This window comes from Heterodontus francisci, chromosome 24 (assembly GCF_036365525.1).
Source record: "Heterodontus francisci isolate sHetFra1 chromosome 24, sHetFra1.hap1, whole genome shotgun sequence".
Classification (NCBI taxonomy): domain Eukaryota; kingdom Metazoa; phylum Chordata; class Chondrichthyes; order Heterodontiformes; family Heterodontidae; genus Heterodontus; species Heterodontus francisci.
In genome coordinates this window covers 51,514,067-51,527,630 of record NC_090394.1, presented here as the reverse complement: position 1 = coordinate 51,527,630, position 13,564 = coordinate 51,514,067, and the positions used below count along the sequence as shown (strand labels likewise).

General features: G+C 40.9%; 1 protein-coding gene across 1 annotated transcript in view; it reads left to right on the top strand.

Moving 5' to 3' along the window:
- The window catches only part of vps35l (VPS35 endosomal protein sorting factor like), a 135,054-nt gene that overhangs the window by 31,691 nt on the left and 89,799 nt on the right, over positions 1–13,564 (top strand). Inside the window, exons 9-14 of the mRNA XM_068056171.1 lie at positions 1,138–1,212; positions 1,542–1,638; positions 2,838–2,885; positions 3,116–3,209; positions 3,353–3,430; positions 12,573–12,695. Of these exons, the coding sequence (XP_067912272.1) occupies positions 1,138–1,212; positions 1,542–1,638; positions 2,838–2,885; positions 3,116–3,209; positions 3,353–3,430; positions 12,573–12,695 (515 nt within the window). The remainder of the gene's footprint in view (positions 1–1,137; positions 1,213–1,541; positions 1,639–2,837; positions 2,886–3,115; positions 3,210–3,352; positions 3,431–12,572; positions 12,696–13,564) is intronic.

Below are 13,564 nucleotides of genomic sequence, written 5' to 3'. Positions count from 1 at the left end.
GGGGTCCATAAAATTCTGCTGGGAGAGTCCCGCCTCGACCCACAATGTTGAGAAGGCCCTGCCGGATATTAGCAGCGGCATGAGGCCTTGTTGTGGCCCCCTTCCCCCGCTGCTTGGTAGCCGGCCTTCATCGAAATATTTAAATGAGCATTAATGAAATGCAAATTAACTTACCTGCCAACGGGGGCCATCCCATGCCGATTTTACGTCCAATCGGCTGCGACTCACGCGCCTTCAGAACTCCGTTAGAGTTCCGAGGTGAGACACTGGTGGGGCGGGGGAAGGAATAAAATTATCAGGGTGGGGGAGCGGGAAAAATGCTTTCTGTTGGCTGTGGGGATGGTGGGAAGGGGTTGAAGGGCAAATGTGAGAAGATTGGGGGCGGTGGTTCGGGTCAGGGATAAAATAAACTTTGTGAACGTAGGGCAATGGAAAGACCGTTTGGGGGGTGGGGGGCTGTTGGGAAAAGTCCTCCATCTTCTAACTATTTATTAAAAACAAATTAAATCTAATATACTTTTAAAAATGTAAACTTTAGTTAAGAGCTTGGAGCCCTTTAAAAATGCTGCCGGTGCGGTGGCGCCAGACGCTGTAACCACGGACGCGGCGGCTGCCCCCTCTGCATTGTGAGGGGCAGCCGCTCCGCCACCTCCATCTAAATCAGCCCCTGCATATAATATCGCGGGGGCTGTGCAGCGGCACTTGCTCGATGGAAGGCCGCCGCTTTCACAGCGTGCTGCTGCGGAGCATGGCGTGCTGATAAAATTCAGCCCACTGTGCTTCTTAACTTGGTGTTACCTACACACTTGAATGTACAATTCTATTCCTTCGTCCAAATATATATGGCGAAGAGCTGAGGGCCCAATACAGATCCCTGGGGCACACCACATGGCATATCCCACATCCTGAGAATCAGAAAACATTTCCTTTTATCCCTATTCTCTGTCCCCCACCTCTCAACCAATTACCAACCTCTTTAAATATAATTTTTGCCTCATACACTTTCCAGGTAAATGTTTACTTCTCTTTAATCTGAATCTATGGCCTTTGGTATTCCAGCTTTCATTCTATCAACTATATGTGTGAAGCATTCATTTTAAAAATTAAAAATTGGATTAAATCAATTTTTGATTACAGGTAAACTAGTGTACGAGCGGATTTTTTCCATGTGTACAAGTGGTCGAGTTTCCCTTCCTGGAGTGTCTGTGCCAGGTAACTTTTTACTAAAAGAATTAAATGTTATGGGAATTTTAAAACCAATAAACAGTATTAAATGTTTGGAAGTGAACCCAACATGAGCCATTAATATCATTGAATTATTGAATTTAACCAATGCAGTCAGAAACATAGTACAGTTCTGGGTTTAATATTGGTAATTATACCTTACAGCAGTGACTTTCCCAAGGGAGATTGTGGAAACCGTGTGTGACCTAGTTGTTGGAAACATATATTTTATATATCTGAACAATGTAGTTTAGTGTTATTTTACTTCAGAAATGTCATAACCTTTTTAGTAATCAGTGTTGTACTTTTTGATATAGATAACTTTGGTCCAGATGAAGTAAATGAAACTGCGAAAGAAACTTGTCTGAACTGGTTCTTCAAGATTGCCTCAATCAGGGAGCTCATTTCCAGATTGTATCCTTATGCAAATTAATTTCTATGCAGGTCAAGATTGACAAAATGTAAAATATAACCATCTCTAGTGGGAGCTTACTTACCAGCAGGCCATTTGCAGCCCTTTTAGTTAAGGAGAAAGGGAATGAAGAAAAAATTGAGTTAGAATCCTTTCAAGGGTTTTTTTGTACTCAGCAATACTGTAAATTGACAAATTTTCCAGTCATCCTTGATTACCCAGAGGTTTCCTGGAAAGCAGAGAAACATGTGGTTTAGTGACTTCTCCTGTCCACCACTATAAAGAGCCAGCTCCCTACATAGGAGTGGGTGGAAGCTCAAAGCTGATGGGGACTAGGGGGGTTGGGTGGTATTTTAGTTGGGGGGGGCAGGGGGTGGTTGGAGGAGAGAGAGACTGGGAAAGGGAAGCAGTGGGGGAGAGAGACTGGGAAATGGGAGCTGTGGGGGGGAGTGAGAAACTGGAGAATGGGGCCTCGGAGGGGTGACGAGAGAGGGAGACTGGGGAATGGCGACTGGGAGGAAGGGAGACGTGGGGCAGAGAGGAAGACTAGGAAATGGGGCTTGGGGTGGGAGGGAATGACTGGTAATGGGGACTCGGTAGGGGAGAGGGGTGGAAAAGAAGGATATGGGAATGACTGGAAAATGGGGGCTTGGGGAAAGGGAAACTGGGGCTAGGGGGAAGAGAGGCAGACAAACATGCAGGTGATTGTGGGGGGGTTGGTGGGAAGGCAGACTTGGAGAGGTTGGAAATTGAGTCTGGGCTGAAGGAAGACTAGGGAATGGGGGGCGGATGGGGGCAGGCAGAGAGGGGGACTGGAGGGGGTAGAATTGGGGTCACGGAGATGGGGAGACTGGGAAACGGGGATTGGGAGAATGGGGTTCAGAAGAGAGGGAGAGGAAGACTAGAGAAAGAGAGGTGGTCAAACCTGCAGAAATATCTCCTACCAGAGTAAGGAACCCTAAATATAATGCACAATATTTTTGGTGTAGCTACAATTTCTTTTGATGCCACAACAGTTAAAGATGATACTGTTTAATTTATATACCTTTTTCTTCATAAGGATTTAAAAACCCCTCCTCACTAAATTAAAGTACGGTCGACTATTTGAATTCTGTCTAAACGCTGTTCCTCTTTATATTTCAAGCTAACAGTTTTGTGGTTTACATACAATGCAAAATGTATTTTCCTTGAGTTAACTTAGTTATGTGGAGGTGGCCATATTAAAATGTAACACATTCCTTTCTAAAACGTAAGTATGTTGGAATGTCTTTTCTCATTTAATTTTTTTCTTACATTTTTAATCTATCTAAACCACAAGTGGATCTAATCTTGTATAAAACTAATTAAACTTGTCAAATTGTGATGAAATATGGACTGAGATTTTTCAATTAATTTGGTTTGAATGTTAATATAAGGTGAAAGTGAATAAATCCTTATTAAATGATGTAATATCCCATTAAAAATTTTTTTTTTTTAAAGTGGTATCTCTGAGACTCTTCCTCGGTTGACATCTATGATAAGAGGCGTTGGTGATCCGTTAGTCGCTGTCTATGCTAGAGCTTATCTTTGCAGGGTAGGCTACCATATCCTTTTCAACTTTACAGATTATGTAAAAGTTACTTTCTGGTTAATTTGTTTGTAGCTCACAACTTTTTCACCGTTTTTAAAAAAAAAAGTTCTACATTATTCTCATGTTCATTTTATTTCCTTTAACAGGTTGGAATGGAAGTGGCACCACATTTGAAAGACAACTTGAATAAGAATTTTTTTGATTTCCTCTCCACATTTAAACAAGTATGAAATTAGTTTAGTCTCTTTTTTGGCATTCACCCCTCAGCCTTGTACAAGATGCAGTATTACCACAAATCTCTGAAACCTCTGCTAGTACCAATAGTTGACATTTAAATCCAAGTGAGCCATTTTACAGTATAGCCCAGTTTGATGTCTCTGCATATGTGTACTTTTTTTTAAAAAGTCAGTTCTAAAATTAGACATTTCCCATTGCAGCGCATAATCATCCTATCCTGATCAAACAAAACATTGTACAACTTTGTATGGCAGCTTAACTAGTAATGTATTAAAAAGCTCATGGCTGCACGCATGTTTTAACTTTTTCCATTATAAATTCCTATGTCTATGATTAGAATGGAAGCTACCTCTGTACTTCGTGTCCGTCTGTAATTATACCTTCCTCCCACCAAGTGGGGATGCTGCAGTGCCACCTCTGGCAGGACAGTCAAATAGGATAAAATAAGTTAATAAAGTTTTTGATATAAATGTGACCATACAAATTTATAATGGTAATAAAAATAAGAATGCATGACTTTAAAAATGCTAACTAAATTACATTTGTGCATACTGCTCCAATAATACCATAGCCCCACTTCATTCGATCTTGATACCCTGTGTGCCAAGGCACAGATTTGTCTGTGTTTCATGACTAGAAATTGGTTGGAAATGTTTTATAAGAAATCATAGACTATATTGCTGTGGGATGTTGAGCACAATTAAAAACCCAAAGAGACCTGCCAACCTTAATATCTTTTACGATGTGCTAGTTTTGTAATCAGATCATTCTAGTTCCTTTTACATATATAGATTTGACCTGATTGTAACATAAGTAAAATAGCTAGGTATTTTTGACTTTTTAAACATGCTTCAGGTTTATTAACATCTTTGCAGTACACCTACTGATAACAGTGCTAATAGCATTTCAGGAGCAGCATTAGCTGAGAACTGTGACTACATTTCCTGGTGACTGCACTGTGGAATGGGGCAATAGATCTGTGCATAAAGCTTTGCTTACTATAGCTGCAGTCATCCTTCCTGATTGGGTAGAGCTGTCAATGTAGTCTGTAGAATGGAGGTGCAAAAGATTTTCTTGTTTTCAAACAACTTTTTATAAAACTATTCAAAAATAAGCTTGGAACTTGCCATGAGTGAGAAGTCAAAGAGCCCACCTTGTGGAGATATTCTTGTTACTGATGCTGGAACTGGCATACATAGGAATAGGAGTAGGCCATTTAGTTAAATCATCGCTGACCCATGCCTCAACTTCATTCACCAGCTTTTGATCCATATCCTTTGATACCCTTACCTAAGAAAATTCTATCAATTGAAGTTTTGAAGTTTATAAGTTTGTTTGGTTGTTGTAGGCTAAACCCAAGACACCTAAAGGCTGCCTTGGTGATTTCCCCAGAGTTCCAGGAGGAAGAAGGATCTTATTCTTATCGGTACTCTTGGGCAAGTTGTGCCTGCAGGGAGGTCAGGAGTTCAGGAGTCAATTTTCTGTGACTGGTATATTATTTCTCTGTAGTCTTCAATACAGTCAGTCACACTATCTTCTAATGCCCTTCCTGTGTTGTTCAGCTCTTGAGGGACTCGCCTTACTTGGTTGTGCTCTTACCTAGCAATTGGAGCCAGAACATATGTAGCATAGCTTCTCTTCCAAGCCCTGCACTGTCACTTCTAGAATTCCCCAAGAATCCACCATTGGCCCCTTCTTCATCTACGTACTGTTTCTTGACTACACAGAGTCAGTACCCATGTGTAGGCCAATGACGTCTGCTTCTCTCCACTGTGTCTTTGCTGCCAGTGCTTGTTTGACTGTTGCTGTGAATTTGGTTGGTTGTGTTTTTTTTTTCTCTTCCCATGTTGTCCTGTGGAATTAATTTTGCTGGGTCTTTTGCCCTGCTTGCTCTTGTGCAACACTAGGTGTACTTTTTCCTTAGCAGCATGTTTAAGGTAGGTTCCATTCTGTCTGCTACTCAGTATTCTATAGTATTGTGATCTGCTTTTTGGAGGTAATTCCCCTGTTGAAAATGAAACAGAAGGGTGACGTTCGTATTCAAATTGATCACTACGCCTGTGCCTGGTCTTGTATGGATAGAGATCATAATGTGCATGGCTTCAGTTTAGGCTTGGTGGTCCCTGTCTATTAATCCCTGCATGTTTCAGCACCTGAAGTTCTTTGTTAGCATTTAATATCTTCCCTTCACTCCTTTTTCAAACAGCATTGTAGTTATTTATTGCAAGATATAATCCATTTAGAAAGGATAGAGAAGGAAGAAGGGTGGTAACTGTACTAATTAGAGATAACATAATGTAGAAAACAAGGACTTAATTAAATATTTAAGGTAGAAAAAATGCATATTAGATTTTTTTTTTTAGATTAGAGATACAGCACTGAAACAGGCCCTTCGGCCCACCGAGTCTGTGCCGAACATCAACCACCCATTTATACTAATCCTACACTAATCCCATATTCCTACCAAACATCCCCACCTGTCCCTATATTTCCCTACCACCTACCTATACTAGTGACAATTTATAATGGCCAATTTACCTATCAACCTGCAAGTCTTTTGGCTTGTGGGAGGAAACCGGAGCACCCGGAGAAAACCCACGCAGACACAGGGAGAACTTGCAAACTCCACACAGGCAGCATATATATTGTGATAAAGGATAAGAAGGGATTGATCACACTAGTCGGCTTATTCTATAGACCACCTAATAGTGGAAGGGGAGTGTAGGAAGAAATGAGTACAAGGCATAAAGTATGATTTGGGGTAGATGATGCACCCATAATGAATGGGCAAGAGGTCACGAAAGGGGAAAAAAGAATAAGGTTTTTAGTGTGTTCAGGACTCTATTCTTACCCAGTACTAAGAAGCCTGACAAGGGAGAATACTGTTGAATCGTGTAATGGGGAATGAACCAGATCAAATTAAGAGAAGTTAGCGTAGGGGAATAGCCAGCCAATAACGATCGCAGCATGATGAGGTTTTAAATAATGATTAAGGAAGATGAGTAAGATAAAGACCAAAATAATAATTGGGAAAAAAACCCTTTAATTTTATATGGATGTGAATGCAACTATGGAAGTTGAAATCAAATTTGTTTTGACTGAGAGAACTGCAGTAGGAAATAGTTTAAAAGGTGATTGAGTTCAGAAGAAATATATTTCATGAGAAAACAAAAACTAGCCAATAATGAAACATCTTGGATGAATAAATAGATAAGGGTAAAATAGAAACAAAAAGAAAAATGCACACATTAAGTACATAGACAATAATGGAATATGAAGAGGAAAGCAAAGAGCAGCTATGAGATAAAATTATCAATGAGTTTAGAAAAACTATTGTACAGACACACAAATAACCAGGAAAAGCAGGATAGCGATGGGTGCACTAAGGGATGAACAAGATAAACCCTCAGCGAATGACAGCAAAGTGGAAGCAATATTGAATAGTTACTTGTCTCCGTAATTATGAGGAAAACTGATGGGGTTGACTTAGCATGAGTAGACAAGACTTTTAAGATGGAAAGTTTATCAAGTATCAAAAATAGAGAGGATAAAATCCTTGATCCAGGTGAGGAAACAGATAAGAGGCACTGGTGTTTTAAGTTTGATTTAGTTTATCAATTATCTCCCCCTTTTTATCTTCAGTGTCTTATCTTTTGATCTCCTCTTCCACCCTGTTTATTTTGGGAGACAGTAAGTGTGATTCCAGTATTTAAAGAGGGAGATAGAACAAGTCCAGGGAACCATAGACCAAGTTTCCTTCATGTCAGTAGCAGGAGAGATAATGGAATCTTTACTCAATGATGTAATAGAAAAGCATCTAGAGACAGAAAATATGATAGGGTGGTCAGCATGGATTTCAAAAGGGAACAGCATGTTTGACCAACCTTACTGAATTATTTGAAGAAGTGACAGAAAAAATAGACATGGGTAATGTAGTAGATGCAATATATTTGGATTTTCAAAAGGCCTTCATAGACCCATAACTACAGTCAGAGATTTTGGAGTTGGGACAAGTAGCGGAATGGTAGCAAACTGGCTACAAAATAGAAAGCGGAGTATGGGTTAAGGGTAGTTAGTCAGACTGGCAAAAGGTGGGAAATGGTGTTCCACAAGGATCAGTGCTGGAACCACTGTTTATCATTTAAGTAAACGGTTTAGACTTGGGAATCGGAAGAACCATTGCAAAATTTACAGCCGACACCAAGTTGGGAGGTGTAGTTAATCCTGAGGAAAGCTGCGACCAAATATAATGTGACATCAATAAATTTGCATCAGTGGGTGTGTAATTGGAAAAGGAATTTCATTATAAATCAGTGTGAGGTGGTGCATTTTGGTAAGAATGAGGCCATGTATTCCTTGGAAAATGGAGTAGAAGAGCAAAGGGATTTAGGGGTGCCAATGCACAAATCACTAGAAGTAATGACTTAGGTTAATAAAGCCATTTTTTTTTTAAAAAAAGCACCGAGGTTTATTTCTTGATGGGATGAATTGAAAAGTAGAGATGTTATGTTAAAATTGTGTAGAACCTTGTGTAGACCATTGTCATGCAGGCCCCCACTTGCCAAGAATGAGGCACACGTTATTTTGCCACATGAACATTAAAAACTTTAAAATGTTGCTGGGAAGAAAGGAGGGCCGATCACAAGGAATTGCCAGGCCCCTTGCCAGAAATACCTTTTTTTGCATACTAGCAGACAGGGTTGGAACAAAGGACCCAGTCCCTGCTTCTCCAATACACACAAGACCTCACATGACTAACTGGCAGTTGGAGTTTTTTGAATTTGAACTTGCCTCCGAGTTTTAAAACTCGGAAAGCTCTTTGCTGCTGGACTGAAAAGACCCCTTTATCTGCTCCCATCTCTTTCTCATGGAACTGAAGACCCATTGAAGACACATGAACCCAAGAGAGAAAAGTCTCCTACAGTGCACAAGGTTTATGAATACTAGGTCCCAACGAAAAGCAAGACTACTTACGAAAGGACCACAGTGAGCTTGAAGCACAGTAAACAAGAAACTCTTCTGATATTGCCTCAAACCTCTCTACTTTATTTTTCTTCTCCTTTCTGTCTCCATTTGCATGTGCGTATCGCATATGCATGCTAGCGTGGGGCATGTCGCGTATCCGTAGGCGTTAACCGAATTAGAGTTTAAGTTTAATAAATTTCACTTTTCTTCTTTAAACCTGAGAAAACATGGTTGTGCTCATTTCTTTGCCTTACAATTGGAAAGTGGTGAACAAGGATTCACCAAAGGGGAGCTCAAAACATGGTGTGTTTACAAATTAAACCCTGTTACAATAAGACCAGGTGAAGACAGTAAAAGACCCGTAGACAACTTTCTCACCTGGTCATAACATCATACTTGGAGTACTTTGCACAGTTCTGGCCTCCATATTATATTAAAAAAAAAGAGGCACTAGACAAGGATGAAACCAGAATTGAGAGGTTGCACCTGTCCTGAAAGATTGAATATGCTGGGGCTCTTTTGTCTCGAGATGGGTGACCTGATGGTGGCTTTTAAGATTATGAAAGGAATTGATGGAAATGATGTTTCCACATATGGATGAGATCAAAACTAGGAGACATAAATATGAGAGTCACGAATAAATCCAGTAGGGAATTCAAGGGACTCTTTACCCAGAGAATGGTTAGAATGTGGGACTTGCTACCGTAAGGAGTACTTGAGGTAAATGGCATAGCTGCATTTAAGAGAAAGCTAGATAAGCACATGAGGACGAAAGGAATAGAAGGATATGCTGATAGGCTCTGATGATGAGGGGCAGGAGAAGGCACGTATGGCGCATAAGCACATGCATCGACCAGTAGGGCCAGATGGACAGTTTTGTGTTGTACATTCTATGTAATTACAATGCTTGGGTCACACTTGGTATTGCAAACCTGTCAAACAAAAACTACTTGTTTAATTGTAGCTCACAGTCTGATGTTTGTACTTGAGTTTACCTTTTCCTTTGCTCTGGACAGGAATGTCTGAGCATCCTGTGTTCGTGTAGGCTTGGGAGAGGTTATGTGTTGGTTGTGACAGCTGTCAAGCCTAGGAATTTCTTGGGTGGGTGCTCTGTCACCTCTGGTGGAAGTGGGAAGGCAGAGGAGGTATTTGGTAGAATACCTTTTGGTTTTTCAAGAGGTTGCAGCCTGAATTTGGAGCCTGCTGATGCTTTGGTTGTGCAGATCAAGTCTTGAGATTTTGTGTTTCTATAGGGCTTCAGACAATTTTTGAACTGTAGTACCGCTTTGGGGCTTCATATGAAAATGAAGGAGTTATAACATGTCACTAAGGCTCTGGTACAGTGTTGGTCCATTGTCATGGAGCCTAATAATTTGGTTTATAAGGCTTGTGTTCTCAGGACCATGCTGTAAGGCTGTGAAACATGGCGACTTACAGCTACCAGGAAAAGAAGCTCAATAATTCCCATCTTCGCTGTCTGCTGCACATTATGGGTATATCCTGGCAGGACAAAATCACGAATGCAGCAGTCCTCGCAAAGGCTGAGCTCCCAAGTGTGTTGGCACTAATCAAGCAGAGGCAGCTTCGGTGGATCGGACAAGTCTGCAGGATGGAAGACGGTCGCATACCCAAGGATCTTCTTTGTGGCGAGGTAGCTGGGGCCAGGCGACCAGTGGGTTGCTCAAAGCTCCGCTTCAAGGATGCTTGCAAGTGTGATATGAAGGCCCTAAATGTCAACTATAGCACCTGGGAGTCACTAGTTGGCGAAAGAGGGAAATGGCAACACATCCTGTGGCTACCACGATGCCCAGTGGCGACAACAGCTTGGCAACAGGCACCAACGCCAAAACCAACTCTCAGCATCGCCTGGCAGCTTTTCATGTGGCACTTGTGACCAAACCTGCCTCTGAAGGATTGGCCTTCTCAGCCATCAGTAAAGGTGCATCAAGAGAACACCTCCCACCTAAATGGATTGTTTGCTGCTTGCCCATCATCTTTTGTAGATGGAAGGATACCAACTAATGATTTGGGACATAATCTTGCTTCAAGTCTGCCCTGTTTTCCATACCCAGGAAAGATTCCACAGGTCTCTTAAAGACAGCTGGTCTTTTTCTCTCCGCACCTTTTGTGATACCGAAGTTCCGGGATTGTTACGATCCTCCTGATTTACTTTTATGTCTGTTCTCAGATCCTTTCCAATAGGTAGACCAGTTGGACTTCGTGTTGCTGCCTTTTCATTCTTTCGGTACGATGGTCTTTAATTCCTTTATCTAGTACTTTGTCGAAGTTTACATGCTTGACCTCAGAGAAATTTGCATATGGCTTAGATGATGGACATGAAAGTCTCAATTGGATACTTTGGATTTCCACCTGTAGAACCATTTGGTTGTCTGCAGTTGTCTTGTTTTGATCCAAGATCTGTTTACATTGTTGGGAGCTGTCTTGTCCAGGTTACTTGGGACACTTGTAAGACTTTTGGCCCACCATTTTATTAGACATGATAGCTTATCTTTTTAATTCCATTCCCAGAATTTCTCCATATCCATTATTATCCAGTTATATACCCATGTCTCTTCTAAATTAACTTTTCATCTTTGGCCTTCTGGGACAGTGTGCTCCACATTCTCTCACCCTTTTATGTGGAAGAAACTTTCCCTGGTATTACTTTCAGCCAGGTTCAGCTTGAATTTTAAGATCATGTCCCCTTGTTCATGATTCCGCTTTTAGAGGGACAGTCATTCCCTATCTACCTTTGTCAATTCCGCTTGTTATTGTTAAGATCTATATCAGGTCATTGTTTAACCTCCTCTGCTTTAAGGGATGTAACCCATGGTTTACTTCGTCTTTCATCAAAGTTTAGTGCATTTATCCCAGGTATCATCCAGCTGAATCAGCTTCAAGGCCAGTATATTCTTGCCAAAGTTAGGGCACCCAAAAACTGAACACTTTTATTCCAAATGTAGTTTGATTATTTTTAAAATTTATTTTATGATCCAGCACTGAAACAGGCCCTTCGGCCCACCAAGTCTGTGCCGACCAACAGCCACCCATTTATACTAACCCTACGGTAATACCATATTCCCTACCACCTACCTACACTAGGGGCAATTTACAACAGCCAATTTACCTATCACCTGCAAGTCTTTGGCGGTGGGAGGAAACCGGAGCACCTGGCGAAAACCCACGCGGTCAAAGGGAGAACTTGCAAACTCCGCACAGGCAGTACCCAGAATCGAACCCGGGTCCCTGGAGCTGTGAGGCTGCAGTGCTAACCACTGCGCCACTATTAAGATTAGTGTTCTTTATAAATACAGTAATATCTCCTTGCTTTTCCTTGCCTCTTGTGAAGCCCAGCATCCCACTAGCCTCTTTTACTTGCCCATCAGAAATTTTAATTGACCTGTGTCTGGAGCCCTAACTCTTTTCGTTCACCTGCCTTCTGAAGTTCAGAGTGCTTCCCAACTTATTTTGTATTCCCATCTGTCATTTCTTCACCTGTAGTGTATGACTTCACACTTTGAAGCAAGTAGGCAAAATGATAGTTTTGCTTATTTATTTGTCCTTGCATTTTTCTGCACACTCCACAATTTGCTGTCTACCTTTAGAACTCCGCTCCATTCCCAAATCTAGTCCAAGTTGTTCTAGCACCAATCACTGGGGTACACTACTTGTTACTGTAAACCACTCTAAGAATGTTGGTTTATTTTATCCCAACCACATGCTCAACAATGCCGCAAAGTTCTGCAGTTGCATTGCTGTTTTTGAACTACATCACTGTTGGAGTTTGTAAAGCCTGGTCTTCTGTGGGTGGTGTTGGAGTTCATGTTGAAGTGGTTTCTGGTATTGGCGTCAGGCATCCGGTCATGGGGTAGAAGTGCAGGTAACTTGTTTTACTGGGGTAAGGTGGAGGAGTTCATGAGGGCTCTTTGTCCTTGGCAGTTCTGTTCCCATATTCTTTCTGCTGTTTACTGCAATCTCACTAATTGTACTTTTAATGTATTATAACATTTGTGGTTCTCAGCATGTTCTGGGTGTTCATATTTATCTGTTAGGAAAATCTGGGAGTACTAAATACACAGTACAGGTATACTTATAGTCTTGTAAATTTAACCTCAAAGTCAGCAAATTATAATTGATTGGTAACAATTGTTTTATTCAATGCAGATTCATGGAGAAACAGTTCAGAACCAGCTCGCTGTGCAGCGGGTAGAAATTCCAATATACCTTACGCTGTATTCTCCTGCTATAGACTGGATTCTTCAATGTATTGCGTACAGAGCACCTGAGGTTCATTTTAATTTTCTTTACTTTAAAAGAATTCGAATAGCATTTTCATTTAAGAGTATATTGATTGTTTTGCTGTTATGCTATGAAACCGAGTTGTACTTCACATTGCAAACCTGGGAACCATTTTACGCTGTACTGTGGGTGAACTTTTGTCCTTGGTATGATTTTTACGGCACGAAGCTTATGTAGCCAGTGAAATTCCGTCATTTCTAATGTTTACGGTGGTTATTTAAGGACAACATTTTTTTCTATCAAAAACTAGGCAGAATAAAAGTTGACCTACACTACCAACTCACTTTCTTCAGTGAATAGAAAATTCCATTAGCAGCTTCTGAATACAATAATGTTAATATGGGTCAAACTTGTCGTCTTAATTTTCCATTCGAGAATATTTGTGGAAATCCTTAACAGGACTCTGCCTTTCCATGTCCTCCAAATCTTGATGTGTGGGTTCTGTGACTTGCTGAAATTCCTGGTATTTGGATGTTGTGATGTTCAGCTTTAGTGAATTTTAGAGTTCCTTTTAACTTTGTGCTTGTAATGCTTTCTCATTTCTTCCTCCATCGCTCCATTTTCTGCTTCCAGTTATTTTCTGGCCCCCTCTTGTATGCTTTTCTGTGAGTGAGAGAGTAACTATCTCTTTTTCACTCTTACTAATGCTAATCCAAAACCGATTGCGAGGTAGTGTGCAACAGCACCCTAAGGTCATCAGTCTCTTCCTTGTTTATTTTTTGATTTTTCTTTCTTCTGCCACACCTTTTTATAGAAATGTAACAATATATTCTTTTCGATAATGGAATACTTCCCAAGTTAGTCTGTGGTTTGTCGTTGTCAAATTAGGCAACAGTGCAAGCTCAATAAAACTGATG